The sequence below is a fragment of the Myxocyprinus asiaticus genome, chromosome 39 (assembly GCF_019703515.2).
Source record: "Myxocyprinus asiaticus isolate MX2 ecotype Aquarium Trade chromosome 39, UBuf_Myxa_2, whole genome shotgun sequence".
NCBI classification, from domain to species: Eukaryota; Metazoa; Chordata; class Actinopteri; order Cypriniformes; family Catostomidae; genus Myxocyprinus; species Myxocyprinus asiaticus.
In genome coordinates this window covers 37728978-37756760 of record NC_059382.1, presented here as the reverse complement: position 1 = coordinate 37756760, position 27783 = coordinate 37728978, and the positions used below count along the sequence as shown (strand labels likewise).

At 37.0% G+C, this 27783-nt stretch overlaps 1 protein-coding gene across 4 annotated transcripts in view; it reads right to left on the bottom strand.

The window, feature by feature from the left end:
• The window catches only part of LOC127429486 (angiomotin-like protein 1), a 48590-nt gene extending 21204 nt beyond the window's left edge, over positions 1-27386 (bottom strand). Inside the window, exons 1-5 of one of the 4 annotated variants that reach the window (XM_051678513.1) lie at positions 27168-27386; positions 23267-23415; positions 11456-12662; positions 7794-8022; positions 1534-1678 (exon numbers count right to left, since the gene is read on the bottom strand). In XM_051678513.1, coding sequence (XP_051534473.1) covers positions 1534-1678; positions 7794-8022; positions 11456-12662; positions 23267-23357 — 1672 coding nt within the window. In that variant the 5' untranslated portion in view covers positions 23358-23415; positions 27168-27386. Of the gene's footprint in view, positions 1-1533; positions 1679-7691; positions 8023-11455; positions 12663-20122; positions 20415-23266; positions 23416-27167 lie in introns of those variants that run through there. The other 3 variants (XM_051678512.1, XM_051678515.1, XM_051678514.1) reach the window with 3 other exon arrangements.
• Positions 27387-27783: the final 397 nt, after the last annotated feature.

Below are 27783 nucleotides of genomic sequence, written 5' to 3'. Positions count from 1 at the left end.
AATGTGGTTCTCGCTCTCGGTGGGGCGCGTGGCGAGTTGTGCGTGGATGCCGTGGAGAATAGCGTGAAGCCTCCACACACGTTATGTCTCCAAGGTAATGTGCTCAACAAGCCACGTGATAAGATGCGCGGATTGACAGTCTCCGACGCAGAGGCAACTGAGATTCGTCCTCTGCCACCCGGATTGAGGTGAGTCACTACGCCACCATGAGGATTTAGAGCGGATTGGGAATTGGGCATTCCAAATTGGGGAGAAAAGGGGAGAAAAAATAACTAAATAAAATAATATTTAATAAAATAAAAGAATAGGCTTACTATGTTGCAGGCAGTGACAGAGACTATTTTTGCTCGACTTTAATGTGATTTTATCATTTGAAGATCTATGTATTGTGCTATTTCGGCTCATAGCTCACTGCACTTTATTCCCTGCTAATCTGAGATAGTGTTTGATGCATTCATGACAATAAATGTTCTTTATTCCTGAGTCCAGACTCCCGACAAATAACACAATAACCATTCACGAACTCTCGCGGTTAACCAAATATTACAAAAGGTTACCGTGCACATATGTAGGGTATTAAGGCATCTTTCTCTTTATCATTAAACATTAAATCCATGCAGGACATAAACATTTTAAAGTTCTCCATACTGTTGCACCAACGCTGTCGCTTATATGAATTTAAACCATCAGCTTTGTACACAAACAGGGTAAACTGCACCCGATCTTTGTGTTTGGAAGCATTTTGTAAATCAGACGCTGTTCTCTGTAGTCCTTCAAATAAACGCGCTGCACCTGTGAGACACAGATTCCATGAGCGCACAATCGAGTGTCTGTGCCCGCACTTCTGTCGTCCAGCACTCATTCTGCCGAACAAATGGTATTTCACATAAGGCTGACATTTACGTGGATTTATAATAGATATCTCAAAATAAATAATTAATTGATTTAGAGCTCAGGGCCCTTTGGGTTTAGAGGCCCCTGGGCAACGGCCCAATCGGCCCGGTGGTTAATCCGTCCCCGACTATACTATACGGACATAAAACATTGTATGCCAAACAGTCAACACTTGTTGTAGCTGTAGAATAATGCCTGAAAATGCTCCGGTGCACTTTCATTGCCTAGCATACAAAAGAGACCATCTGAAAATTCCACCCGCGGCACTAAAACATCGAAATGTCCAGCTATCATTTAATTGACATAAGTTATACATTAAAAAAAAAACTACAACCTTTAGAATCTAGAAACGTTTTTTAATAATCGTATGTGTTAAGGTGCAAGTCATTTAAATTAACACTTGGTGATGTAACGGTAATTGAATCTATACTTTTGAAACTGTGTGTATTTTAATGTTTATGAACTGGCCCATTCATTTCCACTTACTTGAGCCGTGATTTTTAAATAAACGAGGGACGAATCAAAAATATTTTTTGGTAATCAATATTATGACACAAATGCTGTTGATTGAGCTTAACTTTTATTGAACCTTGAACATTCCTTTAATAAATAAATAAAATACAAATTTCACATTCTCACCTCTCAAGTCTCTGTTGAAGTCATGAAGGCGTCTGATCTCTCCCTCTAGTTTATTCTTCATGGTTTTATCCAGACTCTCCCGTTTAGATGAGCTCTTCACTAAACTCTCATACGCATCAGACAGGTGCTCAACCTCCACCTCTAACTGCGAACACAGCACAAACTCCCATTCATCATACACAGTAAATCATATTCCTCCTGTGATGTATTCAAGTCATACTGGGCAGTATCCCAATAACATTTCCACACCCCAATATCACCATTGTGAATTAATTTCCTGCCAAGTTTATTTACAAACTACTTCCCTGCCACATAATTAACCATATTATTTTTATGAATTCTTTTTGAGCACTTTGCATTATTATGCCCTCTTCATGTTTATTTAGTATTCATTATTTTAATTAGTAAACTCAAAAATGTCTCATACATTACGGTAAAAACAAATTTATTTTACTTAATTGAATTTTGCAAACACGTTGCTTTAATTCACTTCAAGGGATAGTTCACCCAAAAATGAAAATTCTCTCATTATTTACTCACCCTCATGATATCCCTGATGTGTATGGCTTACTTTCTTAAATTTGAAGAAAAATAGAAAAATATCTCGGCTCAGTAGGTCCTTAAAAGGCAAGTGAAAGGTGATCAAACTTTTGAAGCTCCAAAAATCACAGACAGTCAGCAGAAACGTCATCCATACGACTCCAGCTGTTAAATTAACATCTTATAATCGCTTTTAGTGTGAAAATGTCAATATTTAAGTACTTTTTAACTCTTAATAGATTTCGGTCAGCAGCGGTATGCGCGAATAACATAATCGCGTTGACACGTAAAACACATGAGAACTGATGCACGTGCGTCACACATGGAAAAGCAGTGCTGTTTACAAGTGAGAAGGAGGAATGCTGTACAGAAGCTTCTTTGGTTTTGGTTTAGATCTGTATTTATCTGTTTCTTTACTAACAATGGTGCGTTTGTGTGCTTATCCTGGATGTCTCAACCGAGTGGAGAATGTGAGATTATGTCAGTAACATGGCAACGCGAATACGTCACACGAGAGACCACGTGAACTCAGCGCTCTCATGAAGCTTAGCGGAAGCAATGGTTTATAGTTAAAGTCCTTAAATATTGATATTTTTCGCACACAAAAGCGATCATATCGCTTTAGAAGACATTAATTTAACCGCTGGAGTCGTATGGATGATGTTTATGTTGACTGTCTGTGATTTTTGAAGCTTCAAATGTCGGATCACCATCCACTTGCATTTTAAAGGGGTCATGACATGAGGAATCAAATATTCCTTTATCTTTTGACAGATAAGAGATCATTGTACTATAAAAACATACTGTAAGTTTCAGAACTGAAAACTTCCTCCTTAATAGAAAAAGAGCATTTATTTAAATCAGGCTCCAGAAATGGGCCATTTGAAGTTGTTGAACTTGAGACATCACAAGGACCAAATATATCTGCATTTGACCTCCTCTTCAGCAAGACATCAACGCCTATTTTTCGTCATTGCACCCTTGGCCCCGCCCAGGGAGGGAGATTCATCTACAGCAAAGGGGACTTATACAGGACATCTTCATGAGCTGGATTTAAATGTTTTTCTACATAATTATGCACTAGATTAACTGCTTTGACCATTATCCTGTATCTCGCGCCATTTTTAAAAGACGCAATGACAAGTTATAACTCTAAAAAGGAGACCTCCATTCTGTTTCATTCAGCTGCGCTGTTTCCTGTTATTTTGAAGGCGTCCTGGACTGTTTTTGCACACATCTTTGCTTTTTTTAATTGTTAGTCTTTTGTAAACATGCACTATATGTTTTGATGCGTTTGTGCGGTGTCTTTTAAGAGCGGTACAATTACAACTTTTAAAACCATGTCTCATTCTGCTGCTGCCAATGACTGGGAGAAACACATGCCGTTCTAAGTGTAAACAAACACGGAAATTGATGTGAAGACCAGTGTCTCTGCTTTGGCCCGCTGAAGCACCCAACATCACCGTGGATTGTATTACGTTTGCGTTTAAAGAACATTTCAGTGTGGATTGTTTTTTCAGCTGATATCACCATAGATTGCTTGTGAACCAGTCAAGAAAAGACAAGCTTTGCAAAGGAACTGTTACTGAGTGAGCACTATTACAGATGGGGCAGTTAAAAACTCTACTGGACCCAACCAAATCCATAAGTAAGTACCACTGCTAGGGCAGTGGTAGCTCAGCGGTTAAGGCTCTGGGTTACTGATCAGAAGGTCAGGGGTTCAAGCCCCAGCACTGCCAAGATGCCACTGTTGGGCCCTTGAGCAAGGCCCTTAACCCTATCTGCTCCAGGGGCACCATATCATGGCTGACCCTGCACTCTGACCCCAGCCTAGCTGGGATATGTGAAAAAGAAGAATTTCACCATATATGTGCAAATGTATAATGTGTGATAAATAAAGAAAATTAATTATTATTATTATTATTAAACAGTTTCATTCATGGATATGTCAAATGTCATGACTGTTTTATAGTTTAGGTGCTACTGTGCTTAATGTATTTGGATGCAATGTAATGGGTGTACGTTATGTGCAAACCCTGAAATTTAAATTTAGAATGTTGTGGAGCTTGTTGTTCATTTTCTTCCAACTGAGTTTCAAATATGGCTGTATTGGAGGGGCTTCATGATGTTAGCCAATCATTACAGTGGGCTTTACATTGAAGTCTTAAAGGGCAAGAGAGCTTAAAACTGAGCGTTTCAAACAGAGGGCCAGAGACAGGATTTAAAATGTATGATATATTTCAAAATTATTACTGTTTTGGTGCAAAAAACTTTACTAACATTATAAGTGGATCTCAGGGAAGATAATGAAATTATAAAAAAAAGATTGCTCTATCCGTGGAGCGATTACTCCACGGATAGAGCAATATGTAAAATACTCAATATGTACTATATTGGTCCTTAACCTAGGCTCAAGCTCCACTCTTCACCATGATGGTCATCAGGGCTGTTTCTAGCTATAAGCGGTATAAGCAGCCGCTTAGGGGCCCCGCAAAGCAAGGTTGTTTTTTTGTTGTTGTTGTTTTTGTTTTACCTTTTTTATATAAAAAAAATGAATATAGGCATTTATTGTTATTTATAGACATTTGTTGTTAATGTTTTGTTAATTTATTGTAAAATGTTTTGGAGGGGCTGCAAGCAGGATTTCACTTATGACCCTCATTTGATAAGAAACGGCCCTGACGGTCACCCCCAAAATTACAACATACTAGAAATTCTTCTAAATCTCAACATAAAACATTAAACACTAACAAGTCTGCCCCTTTATATTCATCTTGCACAAAGACCCATAAAATAAAACTTAATTTTAACATTTATTCTCCCAATCGAGTCCCATGCAAAGTATGCTGGGAACTGGAAATCATCTGCCCAGTTTCAGTTAACCAAACAAATAATATTCATCGCAAATGGATTAAGTAAAACTGACAAATACTTTAAGTTGAATCAGTTGAATAATTTAAGTTCCCTTGGTTACATGCATTTTTTGAGTAATATGAACATGGTATTGAGGATTGAGTAAAACCAACGATTTGTTTTTTTTTTTTGTTTTTTTGTGTGTGCACCTCAAAGACTCCTTAAGGCCCCAGCACACTTATGGAGAAGTTTTTCTTTGTTCAGAGGTAAAAAGAAGTACATACTGTTTGCAAACACTAACCTAAGTTTCTATCCACTTTTTGCGCTATGTTAACGACAAAGTGAAAATGCATAAAAAATTTTTTGCTGTCTCCTACTCGTTTCCATTTAAATGGCCATTTACCGATAAAATGGTGTGCGTCATGATGCCATTCTTAAAAAAATACTTTGTTTTTGTTTAGCGCAAAAGAAATCTGCCCTTGAGCTGTTTCCGTACAGAATTTTGTGTATATCACAAATTGTGTACATTTCGCGTCCCAGATGTCCCCATATTTGTGTAAAATGGAGAGAGTATTCAGTTAATATATTGAAATTGGCCAGTAATAGTAGGAAATAAGACTATATAGAATTTGAGAAGTAGCTCATCTGTATCTGAGATGATTTGAAGAAATTGACTGTAATTCTTGCCAACATACAACAGATCTGGTGACATTGGTGAGCCTGTAATCCTATATTACACTCTCCAATTAAAAATATGGACAATCCCTTCACAGTAATTTTATTTGACCCTGCTGAAAATATGTTGTGAAACGTCCGAACAGCACACAAAAACTTCAACACTCCTCTTCACTTATCTCAAATCACAAAATTGTGGCTTGTGTTCTTTTCTCATTTTTGTAACCAAAAGAAAACGCTTTTTTTTTTCTTTTACATGTGTAAATAATACTCAATAGCATAAAATGCTTCAGAAACACTGCATTAGTTTAAACATAACAGCCAGCGTTATCTGCAGTTGTTTTTTCAAGTAGATGTTGGAATTTACATTAACACTGTCCACCTCTTCCCAAAAAAACAAACTGTGTGAATTAATTTCTGTGACTTTAGATAACTTTTGGTATAATATGACACCATATAGCTCTGTTATTTATGACTTTATCTGTTTTTGTACACTTGTTATGCTTTCTTTTTCTGCATTTAAGTTAATTACTCCCTTCATATTCCTTTTCTCTTATGTCTATTTTTCTATATATGAATTATTTTGGCACTTATGAATTGTATTTCTCTTTTTGTGTTTCTGATCTGAAAACTCGTGTTTGTTGTTGCAATACAATAAAAAAAAGTGTCTTATCGTGTCTTCTCGTTGGCCAACATCCACTTCAGACATTCTGAGAATTTCAACACTTGGACTGAGGAGACGAGGCTGGACTCTGTGGCTTAGAGGCTGGACAGTGCAGATTCACAATCACACGGGATTAAAATAAAATGTTTTATATTTCATTTATTTTTAACAGCCGTTTTGGTAAAAGACACCGTAATCTTTACTGGCTCGGGAACACGCAGTCTGCACATAAAGAATAAAGGTAATGTGTCTTTTAAAGAAACTGAGGAAAACTCGTGTCCTCAGTCCAAGTGTTCCTCTCTGTTGTGCTGTTTGTTGTAAGGACAAATGTAAATTCTGTCATGTGATGCTACATTTTTGCATTAATGCCATTTTTCTCTACAAAAACTGTTTCCAAACCAGTTTTTCATGACAATTGATGTCAACGTAGGATTTATATGCTAAACTTAAATGAAAAATATTATGTCGACACTTGTGAAATTTAACCGATAATTTGCATTTCCATCAGCTTTATTCTGATGAGCTAAAACATATTTCGCAAAAAATCCTTAGATGGAAATGTAGTTATTCAGACCCGCCACACTGCTGAGGCGTTTAGAGCAGCATTTACACGAGGACGCTCAAAACTACATAAAACATCAACTAATATAACATTAAAATATGTTATCAATGACTTCATGCCTCATTCTATAAATAGAATTCATTAGAGATCACTAAAAGAAGCCGTTTTGACCACCCATTGACTATTTAAAGTAATATAAATCTGGTAGATAATGTATAATTTGTCTTGTTTACATTTTATATTCATGGCGCAAATGCGCTAACACGCTACATGCGGTTGTTGTTATTTATGATGACACAGATACTACTGCAAAAATATTTGCATAAAAGAGTGTTTATGGGCAGAAATACAGACTATACAGAACAGTCGTACAGCTCACTAATAACGCTGCACGCTGGTGTGTTCATGTGACTGATCTGAACTGACTGAACAAGAATTGGCTGTCAGCCTCAAAGTAGGTGGAGCTTCAGGTCACACCTGCCGATAACGTGGACAAATGGCAGTAAAAAGATGTTTAGCAGCCTGTACAAAGTTTTCCTAAAAGTTCTCCCTGGAAAGCTTTTTACGAACTACTGAAACAAACCAGATTTTGTTCTAAATGACATGACACCCATTCGTTCTTCGATTTCGTAGGAAGTGTGCAGGAGCCTTTTAGTTTGCTGAACAAAATGGCACTCATATAATTCAAGTTATCTTACCTAGGGATATCTAAAGCATTGTACCCAAATAGTAAGAATAACTACTTACACATTAAAAAGGTTAACAAATAGTTGCACATTAAGTAAAGTTAACAAAAAATTAAGTCAGCAAATTTGTTTTATAGTGAATTTTCACACAGAAAGGGAAAATAAAAATGTATGATACCCGTAGCAGTTTGCAAGCTTTTTCATTCAGCTGGTGAAGCTCTTGTCTAAGGCTTTGGTTCTCCTCTTTTAAGATCTCCAGCATCTGCTGTGCATGGCTCACCATGGCAAATGCTTCCCCTGGGAAAGGCTGTCCTAAAGGGGCCTCACGAAGAGACAGTCCCTGTATCACAGATTCAGTCTGTGCTGCAGGAAATCTCAGAGACTGAGATAAAGACATAGCCTGATATGGCTGTTGAGAAGCCTGAGAGGGTAGGATACAGCTCTCAGAGAACATGGGACTGTTCTGCTGTTGGTGCTGTGATGAAGAACTTAGAGATATTGGGCACTGCCTAAAATGGACAAAGACAGTGTGTGAGAAACGTTGACATCTGCGCATTTAAAAAGCTGCTATGTGTAATATTGGCACCATTAGTGGCACCTAACAGAGAACTAAGTAATGCCTTTTTTTAAATGGGTTTCTAAGACAATATAATCATTAAATTTGGGGTCCTTGGCATCAGTTTTTTTTTTTTTTTTAACTTCTGGCCTAAACAATAAAAAAAGAGAATTTTTTTATAACTACAATGTCATTGCTGCTAAGCAATTCAGGTGCTCAAATTAACATTTAGCATTTAATTTGAAAATGTCATCCCTACATTTGCCAGTTTCCCTGGGATTTTGAAAGTCAGTGGATAAATCCCTGTATCTGCAATATACAGCATACTGTGCATTTTTTTCTCTCCCCTTTTCTCCCCAATTTGGAATGTCCAATTCCCAATGCGCTCTAAGTCCTCATGGTGTCGTAGTGACTCGCCTCAAGCCGGGTGGCGGAGGACAAATCTCAGTTACCTTCACGTATGAGACCGTCAATCCACGCATCTTATGTGGCTTGTTGAGAGTGTTACCTTGGAGACGTAGCACGTGTGGAGGCTCACATTATTCTCCGCGGCATCAACACACAACTCACCACACGCTCCACCAAGAGCGAGAACCACATTATAGCGACCACGAGGAGGTTACCCCATGTGACTCTACCCTCCCTAGCAACCGGGCCAATTTGGTTGCTTAGGAGACCTGGCTGGAGTCACTCAGCATGCCCTGGATTCGAACTTGTGACTCCAGGGGTGGTAGTCAGCGTCTTTACTCGCTGAGCTGTCCAGGCCCATATAGTCCATTCATAAAGTATTCAGACCCCTTCATTTTTTCACATTTTGTTATTGCAACCTTATGAAAAAAATTTTTAAATAATATTTTTTTCACATCAATCTACACTCCATAACCCATAATGACAAAGCAAAAAAAACAGATTTCTGATAACTCTGCAAATTTATTAAAATGAAAAAAAAAAAAAAAAAAAAAAAAAATATCACATTGACTTAAGTATTCAGACCCTTAACTCAGTACTTAGTTGAAGCACCTTTGGCAGCCTCAAGTCTTTTTGGGTATGATGCGACAAGCCTTGCACACCTAGGTTTGGGGATTTTCTGCCATTCCTCTCTGCAGATCCTCTCAAGCTCTGTCAAGTTGGATGGGGACCGTCAATGGACCGCCATTTTCAGGTCTCTCCAGAGATGTTCGATTGGGTACAAGTCCAGGCTCTGGCTGGCCTCTCATGGACATTCACAGAGTTGTCTCTAATCCACTCTTGCGTTGTCTTGGCTGTGTGCTTAGGGTCATTGTCCTGTTGGAAGGTGAACCTTTGGCCCAGTCTGAGGTCTTGTGCACTCTGGACCAGGTTTTCATTAAGGATATCTCTGTATTTTGCTGCGTTCGGCTTTCCTTCAACCCTGACCAGTCCCCCAGTCCCTGTCACTGAAAAACATCCCCACAGCATGATGCTACCACCACCATGCTTCATCGTTGGGATGGTACTGCGCAGGTGATGAGCGGTGCCTGGTTTCCTCCAGATATGACGCTTGAAATTGAGGCCAAACAGTTCAATCTTCATTTCATCAGACCAGAGAATCTTGTTTCTCACAGTCGGAGAGTCCTTTAGGTGCTTTTTTGCAAATTCCAAGTGGGCTTTCATGTGTCTTGCACTGAGGAGAGGCTCTTCTCCCCCGATTGCTCAGCTTGGCCAGGCTGCCAGCACTAGGAAGAATCCTGGTTGTTCCAAACTTCTTCCATTTAAGAATTATGGAGGCCACTGTGCTCTTGGGAACCTTCAATACAGCCAAACATTTTTGTAGCCTTCTTCAGATCTATGCCTCGACACAATCCTGTCTCTGAGATCTGCAGGCAGCTTGGTTTTTGCTCTGATATGCATTTTCAGCTGTAAGAACTTATATAGACAGGTGTGTGCCTTTCCAAATCATGTCCAATCAATTGAATTTGCCACAAATTAACTCTAATCAAAGTGTAGCAACATCTCAAAGATGATCCAGAGAAATGGGATGCACCTGAGCTAAATTTCAAGTGTCATAGCAAATGGTCTGAATACTTATGTTAATGTTTCTTTTTAATAAATTTGCAAAGTTATCAAAAATCTGGTTTTTTCTTTGTCATTATGGGGTATTGAGTGTAGATTGATGTGAAAAAAAAAAAAGAATAATTTAAAGCATTTTAGCATAAGGCAGCAACATAACAAAATGTGACAAAAATGAAGTGGTCTGAATACTTTATGAATGCACTGTATATATATATACACTACCGTTCAAAGGTTTGGGGTCACTTGACTGAAATGTTTCTCATGATCTTAAAAATCTTTTGATCTGAAGGTGTATGCTTAAATGTTTGAAACTAGTTTTGTAGACAAAAATATATTTGTGCCAACATATTAATTTATTTAATTACAAAACTAAAATGTTATAAAAAAAAAATAAACAGATTTTTTTTTAAATGGATGACCGAATAATTAAGAAAAGCAGCCACTAAGTGCCCAGCATATAGATGGGAACTCCTTCAATACTGTTTAAAAAGCATCCAGGGAGGTGCCTCAAGAAGCTGGTTTAGAAATTGCCAAGAGTACATTTCTGCAAAATCTAGGCAAAGTGTGGCCACTTTGAAGATGCTAAAATATAACATAGTTTTGATTTATTTTGGATTTTTTTAGTCACAACAAATTATTCGGTCCAAGTCATCCATTTCAAAAACTTTTTTTAAAATAACATTTTAGTTTTGTATTAAATGAAATTAATATGTTGGCACAATTATATTTTTGTCTACAAAACTAATTTCAAACATTTAAGCATACACCTTCAGATCAAAATGTTTTTAAGATCATGAGAAACTTTTCAGGCAAGTGACCCCAAACTTTTGAACAGTAGTGTGTATATATATATATATATATATATATATATATATATATATATATATATATATATATATATATATATATATTATCTACCAAAATTACAATATTATATTATATTACATATATATATATATTACAATATTAATGATTATGTTAAATTATATTTAGTCTTTGGTACACATCTTTGGTTTTGAGTTGATGAAGGGGTACTTCAGCCTTATTGATGGTGCTGTGTCGGTACTTACAGCAAAAAATGTTGGGAAACACTGGTCTAGAGGTAACATTTTCACTTTGATCATGAGAGGTTCATGGTTCTTATCTGCCCTAATAAAAGTTTTCTTTTAATAAACCAAGATTAAAACATCTGCTAAAGAACTGGAGGTGTTTATTCTGCATTAGACAAGTCACTGACAAAATCTATTTCAAAAACTGATGGGGACAAGTTCCACCCGTCGCACCAATAAATGACACGTATGAGGAGAACATAGAACAAATTGCACACATCAGCTTTAACAGTATGATACAATTACCTTGCTACATTTAAATGTGGCACTGTTTCTATCATGGCTGCTGTCAAGGTGTCACTGTAGAGGGGGACATATTCCAGAGACCCAGGGTTGGAGTTCAATGTGGCCGGAAACATCGTTTTTACCTTGAACTTAAAGGGATATTCTGGGGGAGGACCTCTTTGTTCCAAAGACCATTGTGGTGAGGGTAGGGGTGGTGGTGGAGGTGGAAGTATAGTTGTAGAGGTCTTGCTAGTTGGTGAAGTGGAATTTGCTGAACTCTCAGCCCCACAAGGTATAGTGTCTCCTGTGCAGGGTGAACTGGAGGGTCCCCCAATTTGCTTAGCATCATTGCAATCTAGACTGAGTTGCATGAGCCTTTCACTTAGCGAACGAACATGACCCTGTTTCAATTCTGCCAGGCCTTCATCCCGAAGAGTCGTACCACCAGTGTTCCCTCGCTGGACCCACGCTTGACCCTCCACATGGGCCTTCACAGGTACCGCGGACAGAGAGGTGGAAGAAGATGAAAGAGAAGGAGGGGAGGAGAGAGAGTGTGCATTGGAAAGTGACGGAGGACAGGAGAATGAGCCTGTGGGGCTGTCAGACTCTACTGAAAACTGCTGCGTCTGTTGGACCTGGTTGTGTTGCTGCTGACTTTGGTGGACAAGGTTTAGATGGCCCTCCTTGTGAAGGACCTGGTTCTGATTTTGTTGCAGATTTATTGGAAGAGTCTGATTTGGGTTTTGAAGACTCTGGTGGGTGTAGCCTGGGTTTTGAGATGGAGTGTTCATTGGACTCTGCTGTCCTCTGTAAAGGTGCGAATGGATTTTAGCTTCATCATAAGACGGAAGCTCTAGGGTATCAAACCTAGGCAAACTTAGGGTTGTCTGGACTATTCTACCTGCAACCTGTCCCACTCCACCGGTCTTCTCCATGGAGCTGCTGTCCACTTGATGCTCCTGACCTTGAGGTTCCTGTCGTGACTGACTCTGTAGGGGTCTCTCCTCTTGTAGAAGCAGGTTATCTGTTGATGTGGGATTGCTTTGCATCTGAGAGCTGTTGTTTCCTATGCCTCCTCTAGTTCCATTTGTTTCGTATCGCTGATGTTCTTGCATAAGCCTCTGAAGCATGGTTCCTGATGTGCTGTCCTCAGATACAAGCATGTCTGCCGATGAGCGGGTGGGCAAGAGGTAGCAAGGATGTGCACCGAGGAAATGGATGATGTTACCTGCAAAAAAGAGATAGCGTAACTGATCATCCCAGTATTGGCACAACAATACTATATAATTTTTTGAAATGAAATGTATCTTCCTGGAAATAGATTATTAAGGGTCCAAGCCCCTGGAGCCCTATTCAACTGGGACTGATTTTTTATTCTTATTCTGCCCTAGGTGTGTCAGGGGGCTTTCACAATGGCAGTTTATTCCAAAACAGAGCACGGTTAGCATGAAAATAGGTAATGTGAAAGCTGTTTTGCAGACCAGGGAGCAGACCATTGAACCAAACCCGAGAATACCTGTGGTAAGTGGTCTGAGCTCGGTTGCAATGGAACTGTGATGTGGTTTGCATTAGTGAGAAGGCAACCTGTTCTCAGGTTTGCACTTGTTCAGGAAGTAAAATTACTTGCGCATGCATTTTTGCCGGTTTAAGAATAGTTACATCATTAGTTGCACCATGAATAACAGGGGAACTTTGTAGGACACAGAAGAGGTGAGGTGCCTTTTATAAAGGTGCATGAGTGAGCATCCAACCAGCTGTGACCTAAAAAAGAATCCGATAGAGTTGACATGTTCAACTGCTGAATTACGCAAGTGTCGTTCACTATCTTTACATGTGCATAATGACACCAAATTAATAAAAAACACAGATATAGCAACATGCATAGTGTTTTCCATCACGTGGACGTTTGTGATGATGCAGGTTGATGACGGAAAATCACCGGGGTTTGACAGAAACATTTGAGTCTCAAACCAAGAAGTCCAAGAAGAACCATTGAACACTAGGTGGTTTTCATTCATATCTTTACAGCCATTTGGGCTAGAATCAAAACTATATTTTCATCTGTTTCCCAAAATGTATATCTCCAATTTCATTTTCATCTCAAAAAACATTTCTTCCATTTTGAAAAAACAAACAAACAAAAAAACATACTTTTTCAAGTCCTTTAGACAGTTATTCCGATTCACCAAAAAAATGTCATGTATCATCTAGGGACCCTCAAGATAATAAAGTTATCAAAAGTATTTTAATTAATCAAATCTTTCAGAAGATATCGGCTAAGTGAATTGCCAAACAATTCATTGGCTTACATCTTCTTAGCAACTCATGAGTGTCTCTAGATGATACATTCAAAATTTTGCATGAAACAGACCAATGGTCTAGTAGGAGTTTATAAAAAATATATATATATTTTGAAAAATTCAAAATGGCAGATGGATGCAATACCTACACAGTAACTAGAGCACTTAATATACTTAATAATGAAATAACTTTGCCCCTGACATCTCTGTTCCTTCAGATTTGGCACATACATCGGGAGATCAGGTTAATATAGGTAATCCACTAAAATAACGTATAATTCAGATCGAAATGCTTCGTTTGTGCTTAGATTACATTTCAGCTGCATCTGGGAGTCACAGTGTGCTGTGTTCTTTCATACCTTCTTTGTCTTTCCTGACTTTGTTGCGCTTTAATATCATGCAGTAACACACTGACATAGTGATTGATGTATGTCATCATGAAATCTGAGACCCTCCCCTCGAAATCCTGAAACAAGTGGTCGCAGAAGACACATTTAGCGACCAGGTGTGAACAGCAATGTGTCTTGCATGACCACATGTGATCGGATCAGCCAAGATGCATCTTAATGCCAACCGTAAACAGGGTCATAAACTTCTGATCACCACAGATTTAAAAGTCACATTATACTGTATGTTCAGGATTCAACACACTCTGACAAAACGTCACTGGCGGGACTTTTTACTGCACTTTTTACTGTCGTTCAACTCATTTCAGAGCATTCCCTTGCTTTACCTGAAGCAAAACTCTAATATTAAATGATTTTTTATTGCTTATTTTTTGCCGTGGGACACAAAGGGAGTTTCAGAATGTTTGGGTTCCAGCAAAAAAAATTTTTTAAAAAGCACCATAAAAATTATAAACAAAATTAAAATTCTATTTGTGTGCTGCATTCAAGATGTTCTGATGCCGTGTACGATAAATCCGATGATTGCAGAGCCTGTGACGGAATTGTACGAACTGTCATTAGAACGGCATGACAATGACATTTTGGCGATGCAGGCAAAAAGTCGCAACAGGGATGTATTCGTCATGAGAATGACCTGTCATTATTAAGCCCGAGGATTATGAACAGACGGCAGTCACACCATCTGCCAAGTACTTTGAATACCCAAGTTCAGCAATGTGGAATCAAGAGTGAGGAGCAGCTAAAAGAATGTTTGAAGTCTGTAACTGGATGCACTTAACCTCTGAGGATAGGTCAGTTCCCAAAACACCCCATTGACACTCTTACAGTGCCAGGGTATTTTTTATGGACTGCTATTTGATTTTGCATTTCTTGCATGCAAGCAGTTCAAATGAGAGAGAAAACAACAATCAAACAAACCAAAAAACTCATAAAAAACCAGATCTACTAAAGACACACATGTTCTGGCCTTTTCACATGTTTTCATTTAAAGTTGATACCAAATTTAGAGCAAGGACCATCAATTCTTGGCTTTTCAAGGATGTAATTTCTGCTCATGTGATACTGCTTTTTTGAATTTCATATTCATTCAAATTAGTTAACTACATTAGTTAACATAAATAACAAAGAACAATACTTTTACAGCATACAGAATATTCATGTTGGTTAATATTGATAATACTAATATATTTTTAAAATGAAAAGTTGCATGCACTAACATTAGGTAATGCATTATGAACTAAAATGAACTAACAATCAACAATTGTATTTTCATTAATTAACATTAACCAAGATTAATAAATGAATGATGTAATAAAACATTATTATGATTTAAAAAACTAAGTTTTATATAAAAAATGTAATGTGACCTAAAATGTTTTGTTACAACTATACTTCATATTGCAACATTAACTAGTTTCAAAAATGTCAAAACAAAACATGTCCTACATAAAAAAATCCACTTTAAGTTAAAAATCAAGAAATTCATATTAATAAAAAGACTGAAAAAGTTAAATCTAAAGGAAATATGTATCCTCTGGGCATTCATTACTAATAATTTTTAATAATTTCATTAGATTTTTTTTTTTAAGTGCATGTCTAATACTTGGAAGCACATGTAACTTAATCTGTCCTCAGCAAGAGGTCACAATGTTAAACTGTATAACAACATGTTTAAAAATTCATAAAAATAAATATCAAATGAAAGGTAGGGATCTGTAAGATATCAAACAATACATTAAGTAAACTTTAAATGATAATTTCCATAAAAAACTGTCTATAAAAATTGTGTCCTCACTCAACTTTGTTTATAATCCTGAATAAATCAGAATGAAATCAGATATAACTCAGAGGACTCCTTTCCCACCTCCTGCTCATGGTGGATGCAACAGTAATCTGGTAAGTCTGATATTTTTTATATAAAAAAAAAATGCCCAAGTCTCTGCGGTCACAGTTTCAACATGTCAACTCCTTCATTCCCATTGTCATAATTTCAGTTAAGAATTGTGGAATAATTTTGGAATTTTAGTTTAGATTATACAGGAAGTTTTAACAGAGTGAAAAAAATGGATCCAGTGCACAATACATGATTAAGATGAAAAAATATTTTAATTTTCAGAATAGCATGAAAACAGAATAAAAAAATTATAGAATAAATGTTATCACTTAAATGAATATTCTGGTTCAATTCAAGTTAAAGGGATAGTTCACCGAAAAAAGTCTCTCATGATTTACTCACCCTCATGCCATCCCAGATGTGTATGACTTTTTTCCTTCTGCAGAACAGAAATTAAGATATTTAGAAGAATATCTCAGCTCTGTAGGACCATACAATGCAAGTGAATGGGTGCCAAAATTTTGAAGCTCCAAAATCCACATGAAATATTCTTCTAAAAATCTTCATTTGAGTTCAGCAGATGAAAGAAAGTCATACACATCTGAGATGGCATAAGGGTGAGTAAATGATGAGAGAATTTTCATTTTTGGATGAGCTATCCCTTTAAGTTCAATTGAAAGCATTTGTGGCATAATGTTTTTGTTTTTTTTCTCCCCTCTTTTTTCTCCCCTATTTGGAATGCCCAATTCCCAATGCACTCTAAGTCCTTGTGGTGGCGTAGTGACTCGCCTCAATCCGGGTGGTGGAGGACAAATCTCAGTTGCCTCTGCGTCTGAGACAGTCAATCCGCGCATCTTATCACGTGGCTTGTTGAGCGCGTTACCGCGGAGACGTAGCACGTGAGGAGGCTTCACGCTATTCTCCGCGGCATTCATGCACAATTCACCACGTGCCCCACCGAGAGTGAAAACCACATTATAGTGACTACGAGGAGGTTACCCCATGTGACTCTACCCTCCCTAGTAAACGGGCCAATTTGGTTGCTTAGGAGACCAGGCTGGAGTCACTCAGCACACCCTGGATTTGAACTCGCGACTCCAGGGGTGGTAGTCAGTGTCAGTACTTGAATTTTGAATTGTCCCTCCTTTCTCAAAAAAAATAAAAAAAATAAATCTAGTTACAGTGAGGCACTTACAATGGAAGTGAATGGGGACAATTTTTAAATGTTAAAATCCTCACTTTTTACGTTTACATTTATGCATTTGGCAGATGCTTTTATCCAAAGCGACTTACGGTGCACTTTATTACAGGGATAATCCCCCTGGAGCAACCTGGAGTTAAGTGCCTTGCTCAAGGACACAATGGTGATGGCTGTGGGGATTGAACCAGCAACCTTACCAGATTACCAGTTATGTGCTTTACCCACTACGCCACCACCACTACTTTTTCAAAAGTATAGCCACAAGACAGTAACAATATGTGTGTAAACATGATGTAAGTGTTATAAAATAACTTTCCTTAAAATAACATTCCTTAAACTCCTTTACTGAACACTATTATTAAATAATTTAAGACTTTACACTCTTTTTGGATGGATCAAATTAAAATAGCATCCTTTCTAGTGTGTCTGACGGAGTTGACACAAATGACAGTAAGATGAAAGTTATGAAGTGAATAAATGTCAATTTTCAGAAACAAAACATTATTATAAAAACCTGTTCCCTTATATGATTAGTTGGCTGAGACCTTTGTCAACAAATATATACATTTTAAATTAATTTAGCATTAAAAAAAAAAAAAAACTAAGATTTAAAACCCTTATCTCAAGAATCAGCAAGTACACATTACAGAATCAACTACTGTACATTAGGCTACATCTAAGAAATTTAAGGGTCAGATCAGAAATACCTGACAACTGCACATTTTAACTTTTTTGTACAGTGTATAGTTGCTAACAAAGTAGTACATGTGAAGCGACTGAGACATGTAAATAACCAGTCCCGTTTCGTTTTGTTGTTACGTACCATCGTGTTACTACAATAATAGACCAGGACGCGGCAGACGCGTTTGAGCTCAAGTTAAAGTGCTAGCCTGTTTCATTGTCCCTCTCTCTCCTCAACAGTTCCCTGTAACATTTGTTGTTGTTGTTTTTTTTGCTCCCCTTTGTCTTTCCAATTTTTAATGCCCAATTCTCAATGCGCACTAAGTCCTCATGCTTGCGTAGTGACTTGCCTCAATCCGGGTGGCTTATCACGTGGTTCGTTAAGTGCGTTACCACGGAGACCTAGCACGTGCGGAGGCTTCACGCTATTCTCCGCGGCATCCACGCACAACTCACCACGCGCCCCACCGAGAGCGAGACCACATTATGGCGACCATGAAGAGGTTAACCCAACGTGACTCTACCCACCCTAGCAACCGGGCCAATTGTTTGCTTAGAAAGCCTGACTGGAGTCACTCAGCACGCCCTGGATTCGAACTTGCGACTCCAGGTGTGGTAGTCAGCGTCTTTGCTTGAGCTACCCAGGCCCCCGTTCCCTGTATCTTTTAACTGTCTTGTCTAATGATAAAAAGGCAAATATCAATAAAACTAATATCATACACCGTCTGCAAATATGCACATATCTCGTTTAAACAGTTGTAATAAACCAACCTCACACAACTTGAGCAGATCCAGCATCCTGTGGAGTGTTCATAAATCTTCCTCTGAAGCACATATTCTAACAGTCTCTCCTCAACAGTTCCCTGTAACTTTTCTATGATAAAAGGCAAATATCAATAAAACTTCTATTATATACCGTTTGCAAATAAGCAGATACCTCATTTAAACAGATGTCATTCACGAACCTCATGAAAATCCAGCGTTTTCTTCCTGGCACGCACTCATCTAATATCTTCCTCTGAAGCGCATATTCTATCAGCCAGAATCAAAAACTTCAGGATCAAAAGTTCCTCTGATTCACAAATCATGACGGTCAGTCCATGATAATCCAAGCAGGTGATCCAGGCAGTTTAAACTGTCAGGAGATTTAGGCTCGTGCTGGATCCGCAGGAGTGTGTGAGCGCAATTTCAAGGCTGTGTCCGAAACCAGGAAAATGCTGCGTCCGGAGGCTGTATACGGAGGTACGATGAAAATAAGGTGCTTTTCAAACTGTTTTGAGACCAGTTTCCTTAAGAGTTCCATTTATTCAAAACAGATGTCAGTTAAGCCATTAACTGGTTATGCAGCAAGGTAGCAAGTCAGCTGCCTATGATTTCGGAAGCAGCCCAAAGTAAAAGCGCTTCACGTGTGCTAAGAGTAAATGTCATATTCACTATGCACTGTATGTATAATTGGTTTGATTCAGTATTTTTGGAGAAAATGCGATTGTTAATGTCATACATGGTTGCTGGACTACTGTATGAACTGTTATTTCCTTCTTCCTAATATATTAGCAATTTCTTCATGTGCAAATAAATTACTAAAATTTGATGACTAAACAGAAATCTGAAGAAACTGCTATCTACCATATAAAATGCAATATTATTTGTTTTAGTTTTGTGTGAAATGTAGTAAATATAGTGCTAAATAAGAGTTTATATAGCAATTTTATGTTTATGTTATTTACTATATTAAATTGTGTTACATATCGGCATTGTATCTGCCTATCGGCCGCCCTGCTCTCTGGATATCGGCATCAGCCATTAAAAAACTCATATTGGTTGACCACTATTACAAAGATAACAAAATATACGTAAACTATTAACCAACTCACCATTTACACTTCTTAACTGACATGCATGTTATTTTGCAAGCAACATCTCAAGTCCAAATCAAGACAACACAAGACAAATGACAGAAGGTGAGCAGGGAAACATCCTCAGAGGCACCAGTCCAGAAACACATGCTGACACACATTCAACAAGATCAAAAATAGAACCACCACATGAACTTCAGTAATACGTAGCCAGCTATTTTAAAAACAAACAGAAAAAACAAAACAAAGCAATCCACATTATGTACAGACTGCATGAAACATTACAAGACTTTTAGGAAACTAAAAACTGTAATTTGTGACTCTATTAATGTATACTGTAGATTCAGTTTTTAAAAGTTTAAATGGCAGCTTTACTAAATCATACATTGCATTGAGAGAATAAACTTACCACAACATCACCACTATAGACACCCTAGTGCTGGGAAAATGCAGATTTGTCAACTTCAGCTGAGAGCTGGTAAATACGAGTCACGCATCACATGTTAAATGATCACATCATCCGCTAATTACTCCTCTAAGGAAACTTGACAAAAGAAAGAAGGCAGAGAAATGAGGAAAGTTCTGTTGAGAAATAGCGGATTTCTCTATCTATCAGATGGGATCTGTTTTGGGAGTGAATTTCCCGGGACTCTCAGGAGCTGATCGCAGCGCTGAGCGCGTTTGACGGACTCGCAACAATCACTTCCATTCACTGCGGTATGACAGGAATGCGCGTGTGCCCGAACCGCTGGACAAAAAGCGCTCCTGGGTCCTAGCGCCACCAAAACTCTGTTCGCAGCCCTCCTAATGGTTTCATGTTTGAGTCCCACCCATTGTTCTGAATGGTGATTTACTACTGTAATTGCATCTTCGCTAAGCCCAGCTCTAAAAATGTAAATGACCAATTCAACTTCATCAACAGCAAGAGCTGTGTCCTAAATGTAGCAATACACTATGCACACTGTCTTTTCTACTGTATGAATTTTCAAAGTGTAGTATTGTCCCAAACGGAACACTAATGTGTCCTTTAGTTTATACAGAGAAGCACTCACTGTTTTCCAGCTGAGGGCAATGTGCTAGCTTTAGCTTATTAGCCAAACTCGGTTCAACACTTATATCTAAAAAAAAAACCAAAAGAGCAAATTTTCACACAATGTAGTGGGGTGATGTTAAAGCATTCAACTCACATTTGTAAGGTGCCGTTTTTACAGAAATTGCTAAATTTGCCACATTCAGCATTAATTATCATTATTTTGTCAGGCCAGCGTTGCGGCCCAGCTGGGGCCTGTTGCACTAGCTATACGTAAGTTACAACTTAGCCTAGTTGTGGCGTAAATGGGCACTAAGTCACAATTTACGCTCTACTAAATATTTGAGCGTTGCACCATTAAACTTAGGTAGGACGTAACCCTACGTATAAACTAAATATTTATGGAAGACTCTGACCAGGGGCCGGTTGCACCAGCTATACGTACGTTACAACTTAGGCTAGTTGTGGCACAAATTGGCACTAAGTCACAATTTACGGACTACTAAACATTTGAGTGTTGCACCATTAAACTTAGGTAGGACGCAACCCTACGTATAAACTAAATATTTACGGAAGCCTCCGACCAGGAGTAACAGATGGAATAAAAAAAGCAGACTCATTTAATGACATCAGTGAACTCAAGTTTTGCATGACAGGCTTCAATCCTTTCGACATACATTATGATGTTGATATTTACACTCGTTTACATTTACGAGAGAAAACAAAAACTTTTAAGCAGCTCTTCAGCATGAAACCGATCTAACGGTGCAGTTTTCAGGATATGTCGCCCGGTGTCAAGTTTCAACACATTCAATATATATATAGGATATTAAAATTAATAAATGTCTATTTTTGGGGATGGAGATAACCCCCCCCAATAATCAAAACAAGCAAGTACACCCCAGTACACCCCCACCTCCCCCCAAGTGACTATAATTGTTGCCTCAATTCTGATAATTCAGTTTCCACAGTTTTTATTCAGAATACTGTGTAATTTGACAGTTTCTTTAAAGAAAACATCAGATAAAAATGTAATGTCACTTTCTATTCCAATATCACTCTTTCCAGCCCATTTAAGAATCATATCCATTCAGTTTTTGAGTAGATTTTGCCAAACACTGTGCCGTTTACGGCGATATCTCCATGAGCGTGTTTGAATGCACAATCTTAAACCAGTTACGCTTAAAAAAACAACAACATTTGCGGTCATGTAAATGCCTTAAACTGTTTTCCTTTATTGGTGTAAGGATGGATTAAGCAAAAAACAATCAACACAGGTAGCCTACATTTTTTGCCCATTATCCCGATTTTTCTCTGCATGTAAACACCTTTATAGGCATTTTAACTGGCTTATCCAAAGTGCATAAGTGTTGTACACATCACTGTTTACATTTTGGCATCAAAAGCAGAGAATTATATGATGATGAGGTCTCATGTACATGCTGTTTTCTTGCATTGTCAGATTGTTTTGAATAAACTGATTTTTGATAGTTATCGGCATTATGGTGGGCATGTAAACATGTTCATTTGGAAAATATTATGTTGTTGACAGCATACTGTGACAAACTAATGTAAATGTAAGCACAATTACTTAAAATTATATAGCTCCTAGCAGGTGAAATATGGAAAGAGGACCTCCAGAATGAAGGACTGATTTTTAAAATATTTTTCATAAACAATATCATAAACCACTTCTACACCTTAAACCTCTTCCATCTGTGAGGACATTTTAAGTATGTTTCTTTAAAAGAAACATATTAATATTTCTGTTTTTCTGAAGTTTAATATATGGTTTAATCTATTAAATAATTTCAAAAGTTTGATAAAATAAAGAGAAAATAAAATGAATTCATACATGTGTGTAAAGAACATTCTATTGATAATCTGTGATAAATTTCAAAGTGGAAATTTAAAAAACTAATGGCAGGTACAGTGTTGATCTGTGTTAACACCACATAGTACAAAAATGACAAAAAACACTATAAGGAACTTTATAAATAAGAGAGAATAAAAATATAAATATGTATAGAAATTTGCAGTGAATTGAGTAGCAAACAATGTTTTGATCGCCACTGTTTTTGTCACATTCTTCAGGAACCTGTGGCTTACTTAGTTTCCTCTGTAGTTTCCTAAGAGAGTGTGTGTATCTGTGTGTATATATGGGCAGGTTTAAGTGGTTTATGAGGACTTTTTTTAGGTTATAAACTGGTAATTACAAGGGTATTATGCTATAAATGTGGTTTATGAGGACATTTCTAGTTCTAATTCAAATCGCTTAAAAATCATACTAAACGATGTTTTATTGAAAATGTAAAAATGCAGAAAGTTTTTTGTGAGGGTTAGGTTTAGGTGTAGGGTTAGGGTTAGGGGATAGAATCTATAGTTTGTACAGTATAAAAATCATTATGTATATGGAGAGTCCTCATAATGATAGCTGCACCAACATGTGTGTGTGTGTGTGTGTGTGTGTGTGTGTGTATATGTGTGTGTGTGTTATTGTGATAAGAAGATGGTAATACATACTTTGCTGCATGTCTAGAGAAAGCTGGTGAACTCTGTTTTGTTCCAGCCTTTGAGGAACATCCTCAGAAATCCAGTTTTCTCCAGGATCCATGCTTTCAGATTTCCCTCAAACACAAACACAACCCCGTCACCATTCTCTGGAACACAATCTGTACCAATGGAACTCTATTAGCATTCACCTAGAATGAGCTTTCAAAACTCAACAGAAATTATATGCATCATATATATATATATATATGGTAAGGCTGAACGAATTGGACAAAACAAATTGCGATTATTACGAAAAAATATTACAATTGCGTTACCACAAACTGTGATATGATTAACATAAAAAAACACTAGTAAGTGTTTCCTTTTGACCAAAATTAAGTCATGGGCAAACATGCTCTACAGCCAATAGAAATTATTGTTCAAGAAAGGGTGTTTACATTTGAATCCTCTTAAAAAGAACCAGACTAATAAAATAAAAAATGCAGTGAAATATAGAGGGGGAAACATTTCACATCACATTCACATTATATTTATTACATAAATATTTTGGTGTTGAACCCAAATAATAGGTTATTATTAAGTTAAGAAATAATTATGAAAATATATTTTTGTATAATATTAACAACAACTATTATTGGTAATATTTTACAATAAGGTTAACATTAGTTAACTACATTAGTTAACATGAACTAACAATATTTTTACAGCATTTATTTATCTTGGTTAATGTTAATTTCAACATATCAACAATACATTGATAAAATCAAAAAATGTTAACATTAGTTAATGCACTATGAACTGTTTTTATGAACTAACATGAACAAAGATTTAAAATAAAAATACTGTGCATTTTTAGTTCATGATTCCTAATGCATTTACTAATGTTCACAAATGGAACTTTACTGTAAAGTGTTAACCTATTATTGTTATCATTATTATTATTGTTATTATTATAAAAAAAGTACCATATTTATGTATTTTTTTAACCTGTATGTGGCATAGCTATACAGGCCTTTATTTTGGCAGAAGCTTTTATTTTGACAGTACACTGACGGAAGGAAGTTTGTAGTTGTGTTGACAGTGGCCTTTGAATGCAGAGAAATGCCCTCATCCACTCTTCTGTCCACTAAAAAACAGGTGTAACTTTTAGCGGCCAATCATATTTGGGATTACACAAATATGCAATTAGTGATTCTAGAGCACTGCTCTTTTAAAACGCTCATTTCATAAGTCTCACACATGCTTTGAGTATGTGCAATACACTACACTGCATCACAACATGATGCATGCGATTATTAAACTGCAAAGGCTGCGATAGATTCACTGCACATACAGTAAGTGCAGTGAATCTATCACAGCCTCTATGGGTTGAAAATTGCACTACTTCATATCACGATTTCAATTTTATTTTGATTAATCATTTAGCCCTATTATTTGGTAATTGCTTTGATTTCCTCTGGCTTTAGCCAAACCTCTTTGTATCTTGTGAAATAACGTGATGACGCTTGGGCACGAGACATGAGAGAACCAATGAGGTTTGATGTTTTCGACATAGCTTCAATATTGAATTTTAGCTATGTTTACAGACTTCAATGATATGATTTAAAAGTGAATAACGACTTAACTACTTGTAGTCACTTATTATATCCAATAATACCTCGCTGAGACTCAATTTTGTGGTTTTATAAGTGACAATCTAGATGGGTCACATTTTATTAGATTAATGGATTTGAATTTGCAATATTTGCTGTTACCTTTTATCCTTAACTAATTTATTTTTATTTATTTTTTTACTTTTAGCTACTTATGTAGTATTTTAATGGTTGACTTTTACTTAAGTAAAATATAAGTGAGGTATCTGTACTTAAGTATGGAACATATACTTACTATACTTATTTACTAAGTATGGAGTACATCTTCAATCACTGCCAGTAGCTATGTTTTCATACAAGTTGCAAATGTATTCTATGCAAAAAAAAAAAAAAAAAAAAAAAAACAGAACATCGCAAAAATAATAATCATTAAAAAAAGCATTTACAACCCATGTGTTTAAGGAACAAAATTGTCACTTCTGGGGAAATTGGCACAAAATGGAAATGAAAATGGAAGTAGAGGCCACTGTGGCTCATTTATTATATGTGATAAATTACGTAAGGGATAATGCACAGTCAGCCGGTTGTTTTCACAAAATAAACCCTGAAAGGATGATCAGTCTTGACTGACCGGCCGCTTATTACAGGGCTAACCAAATAAATAAATGGACATAAAATATTGATTCACGTTGAAATTATGTAATTATGTAAAAAACAATCAATCGTAGAACAGTTGAAATCCACCTCTGGTTTACGCCGGATATCTGTTGGTGTTTATTTTGTAATTAATGAATGTCTGACTGCCCATTATCCAGCCTATTACAAGACTACTTACCAAATAAATAAATAAATGAACATGAAACTTTGATTTGCATTAAAATTGTGTAATTATGTGAGAAGGAAGAAATTGCTGAACAGCTAAATTCAATTCTGAGTTCTATTGGTGTTTTTTTTTTTGTAATTAATGACTGTCTAATTGCACATTATCCTGCTCATCACTTGCCAAATAAATTAATAAATGCACATGAAACATTGATTTGAGTTGAAATTATTTTATTAGCTTACTTGTAAAGATCGCACAGAGAAGTAGTAAAGATGACTCGCAAATATCCGGATGATCGGTCTGATATGTGAATGTTCCAATGTTACTGAGAAATATCAGACTGCTAGATGGCGTCACTGACCAATCAGAGTTGAGTATTCCAGAGAGCCGTGTATTAATTGTGGTTTAGTTGCTTTATGTCTTGGAGGGAAAGCATGTCAGACAGTTCTGCGAGTTTATAGTAGCCAGTCATCTTGATGACAGGCTTCGGGATTTAAGAATAGACAGAGCAACATTTACTATGCTATGTAATGATACTGATACTCTCTGAGCATATTATGTATTCAAATGGCTTGTTCTGGCAGTCACTTGACTTTTTTGATGCCTATCAAAGGCATATTCTTACCGAATAAAATAATCATAAAATAGTAAATAATGAAAAAAGTGTGCATCATGGTGTTTCTACCCAGTATTTTTTATGTGACGATATCCCTAAATTCGCATAAAAATATGAAGATGGAAACCTAGCTGATGAGACCTTTAATTAAATTATTTATTTTTGTGTTCCACATGAGGAAAATTATGACATTTTTTTTTTTTTTTTAATTATGCCTTTAATAATAGCAAAGTCCGATATCACTGACTGACTTTAACCTGTCCATTGTGTCGCTACGTTTCAAACATTTGTCATTATTTTTCCTTACAGAGCCAATTGTGAAATCTTTTAACCTGGCTGTTCAATGAGAAATAACAATACAGTCTCAATGTCCTTTTTCTGAATGGTGAATTTAAGTATTAAAAGCATTCAATTATTAAGTGTGTTAAGTAGTGACACAAACAGCCAGACAGTTAGACTAAACACTGGCCATTGTGCATACAGTATGTGTGCATACAGATTATACACCCTCAGGCAGACTATTTTGGAGCTTCTGTGTTATCTGAACTCAAGTCAGGACATGGAACAACTTACTGTACGTTCTGAAGAAAGACTAAACAAAATTCCACAACTGCGAAGCTGTTTCACAAAAAGCTACGCATCATGAACTGTACATTTTACAAAGCAGTATCCGAAATTGTATTTCACCATCTAGTGACATCAGTCAAATCTTAAACAATTCTGTATAGATTGTTAAAGATCTTGATCTCTCTCAGAAACAAAGGCAGATCTTAATACTGTCTTTTCCTCTATCACTCAATTGCTTTATCTTTTCTTTGTTTTCTCTTTTGTTCCCCAAACACTTTTAATTGCCCTCCCAGACTGTTATCTGTGTCCTACCTGTTTAGTGGCTCCTCAGTTGTTGTTGCTGCAGCGGATATCAGTGATACAGATGGAACTTCTGGGCTACTTTGGGTGTACAAGTTGTCTTTTGTTAAAATGCAAAACGTTTCTCAATCAAGGAAAGAAGTGTGGAAGTACTCAGGAATCCATGTTTTTGTGTGAGCCTTTGTGATGCCAAAACGATGCAAAATATCCTGCCGCAATGCATGTGTCCCGACATGCCAGTCCAAGTGTTCACACACATACACACACGTCATTTTTGCCCAGACATGCACAGATCAGCAAACTCAAAAGGCCTTGGAATGGGAATAAGGGTGTGTGAGAAAGAGACGTGGGTTGAGGGAGCTAAAGGAGGAGACACAGATACCAACATGCATAGACAAAGACAAAACATGCCAGAAACACACCATTCAAACATTAAAATCATTACTGTATATTAAAGAATACAGAAAGTGAGCTTTGATGTCTTTATTGAACCCCTTAACTATAGCATTTTGGTATTTCAGTTAGGGAGTACATACATCGCCCCCTTTTACTGATACTGTAAGTCACTTGCTGATTGTCTGCAAGGAGTAGAATTACACCCGTAAACACACAGACAGACACGTAAAAA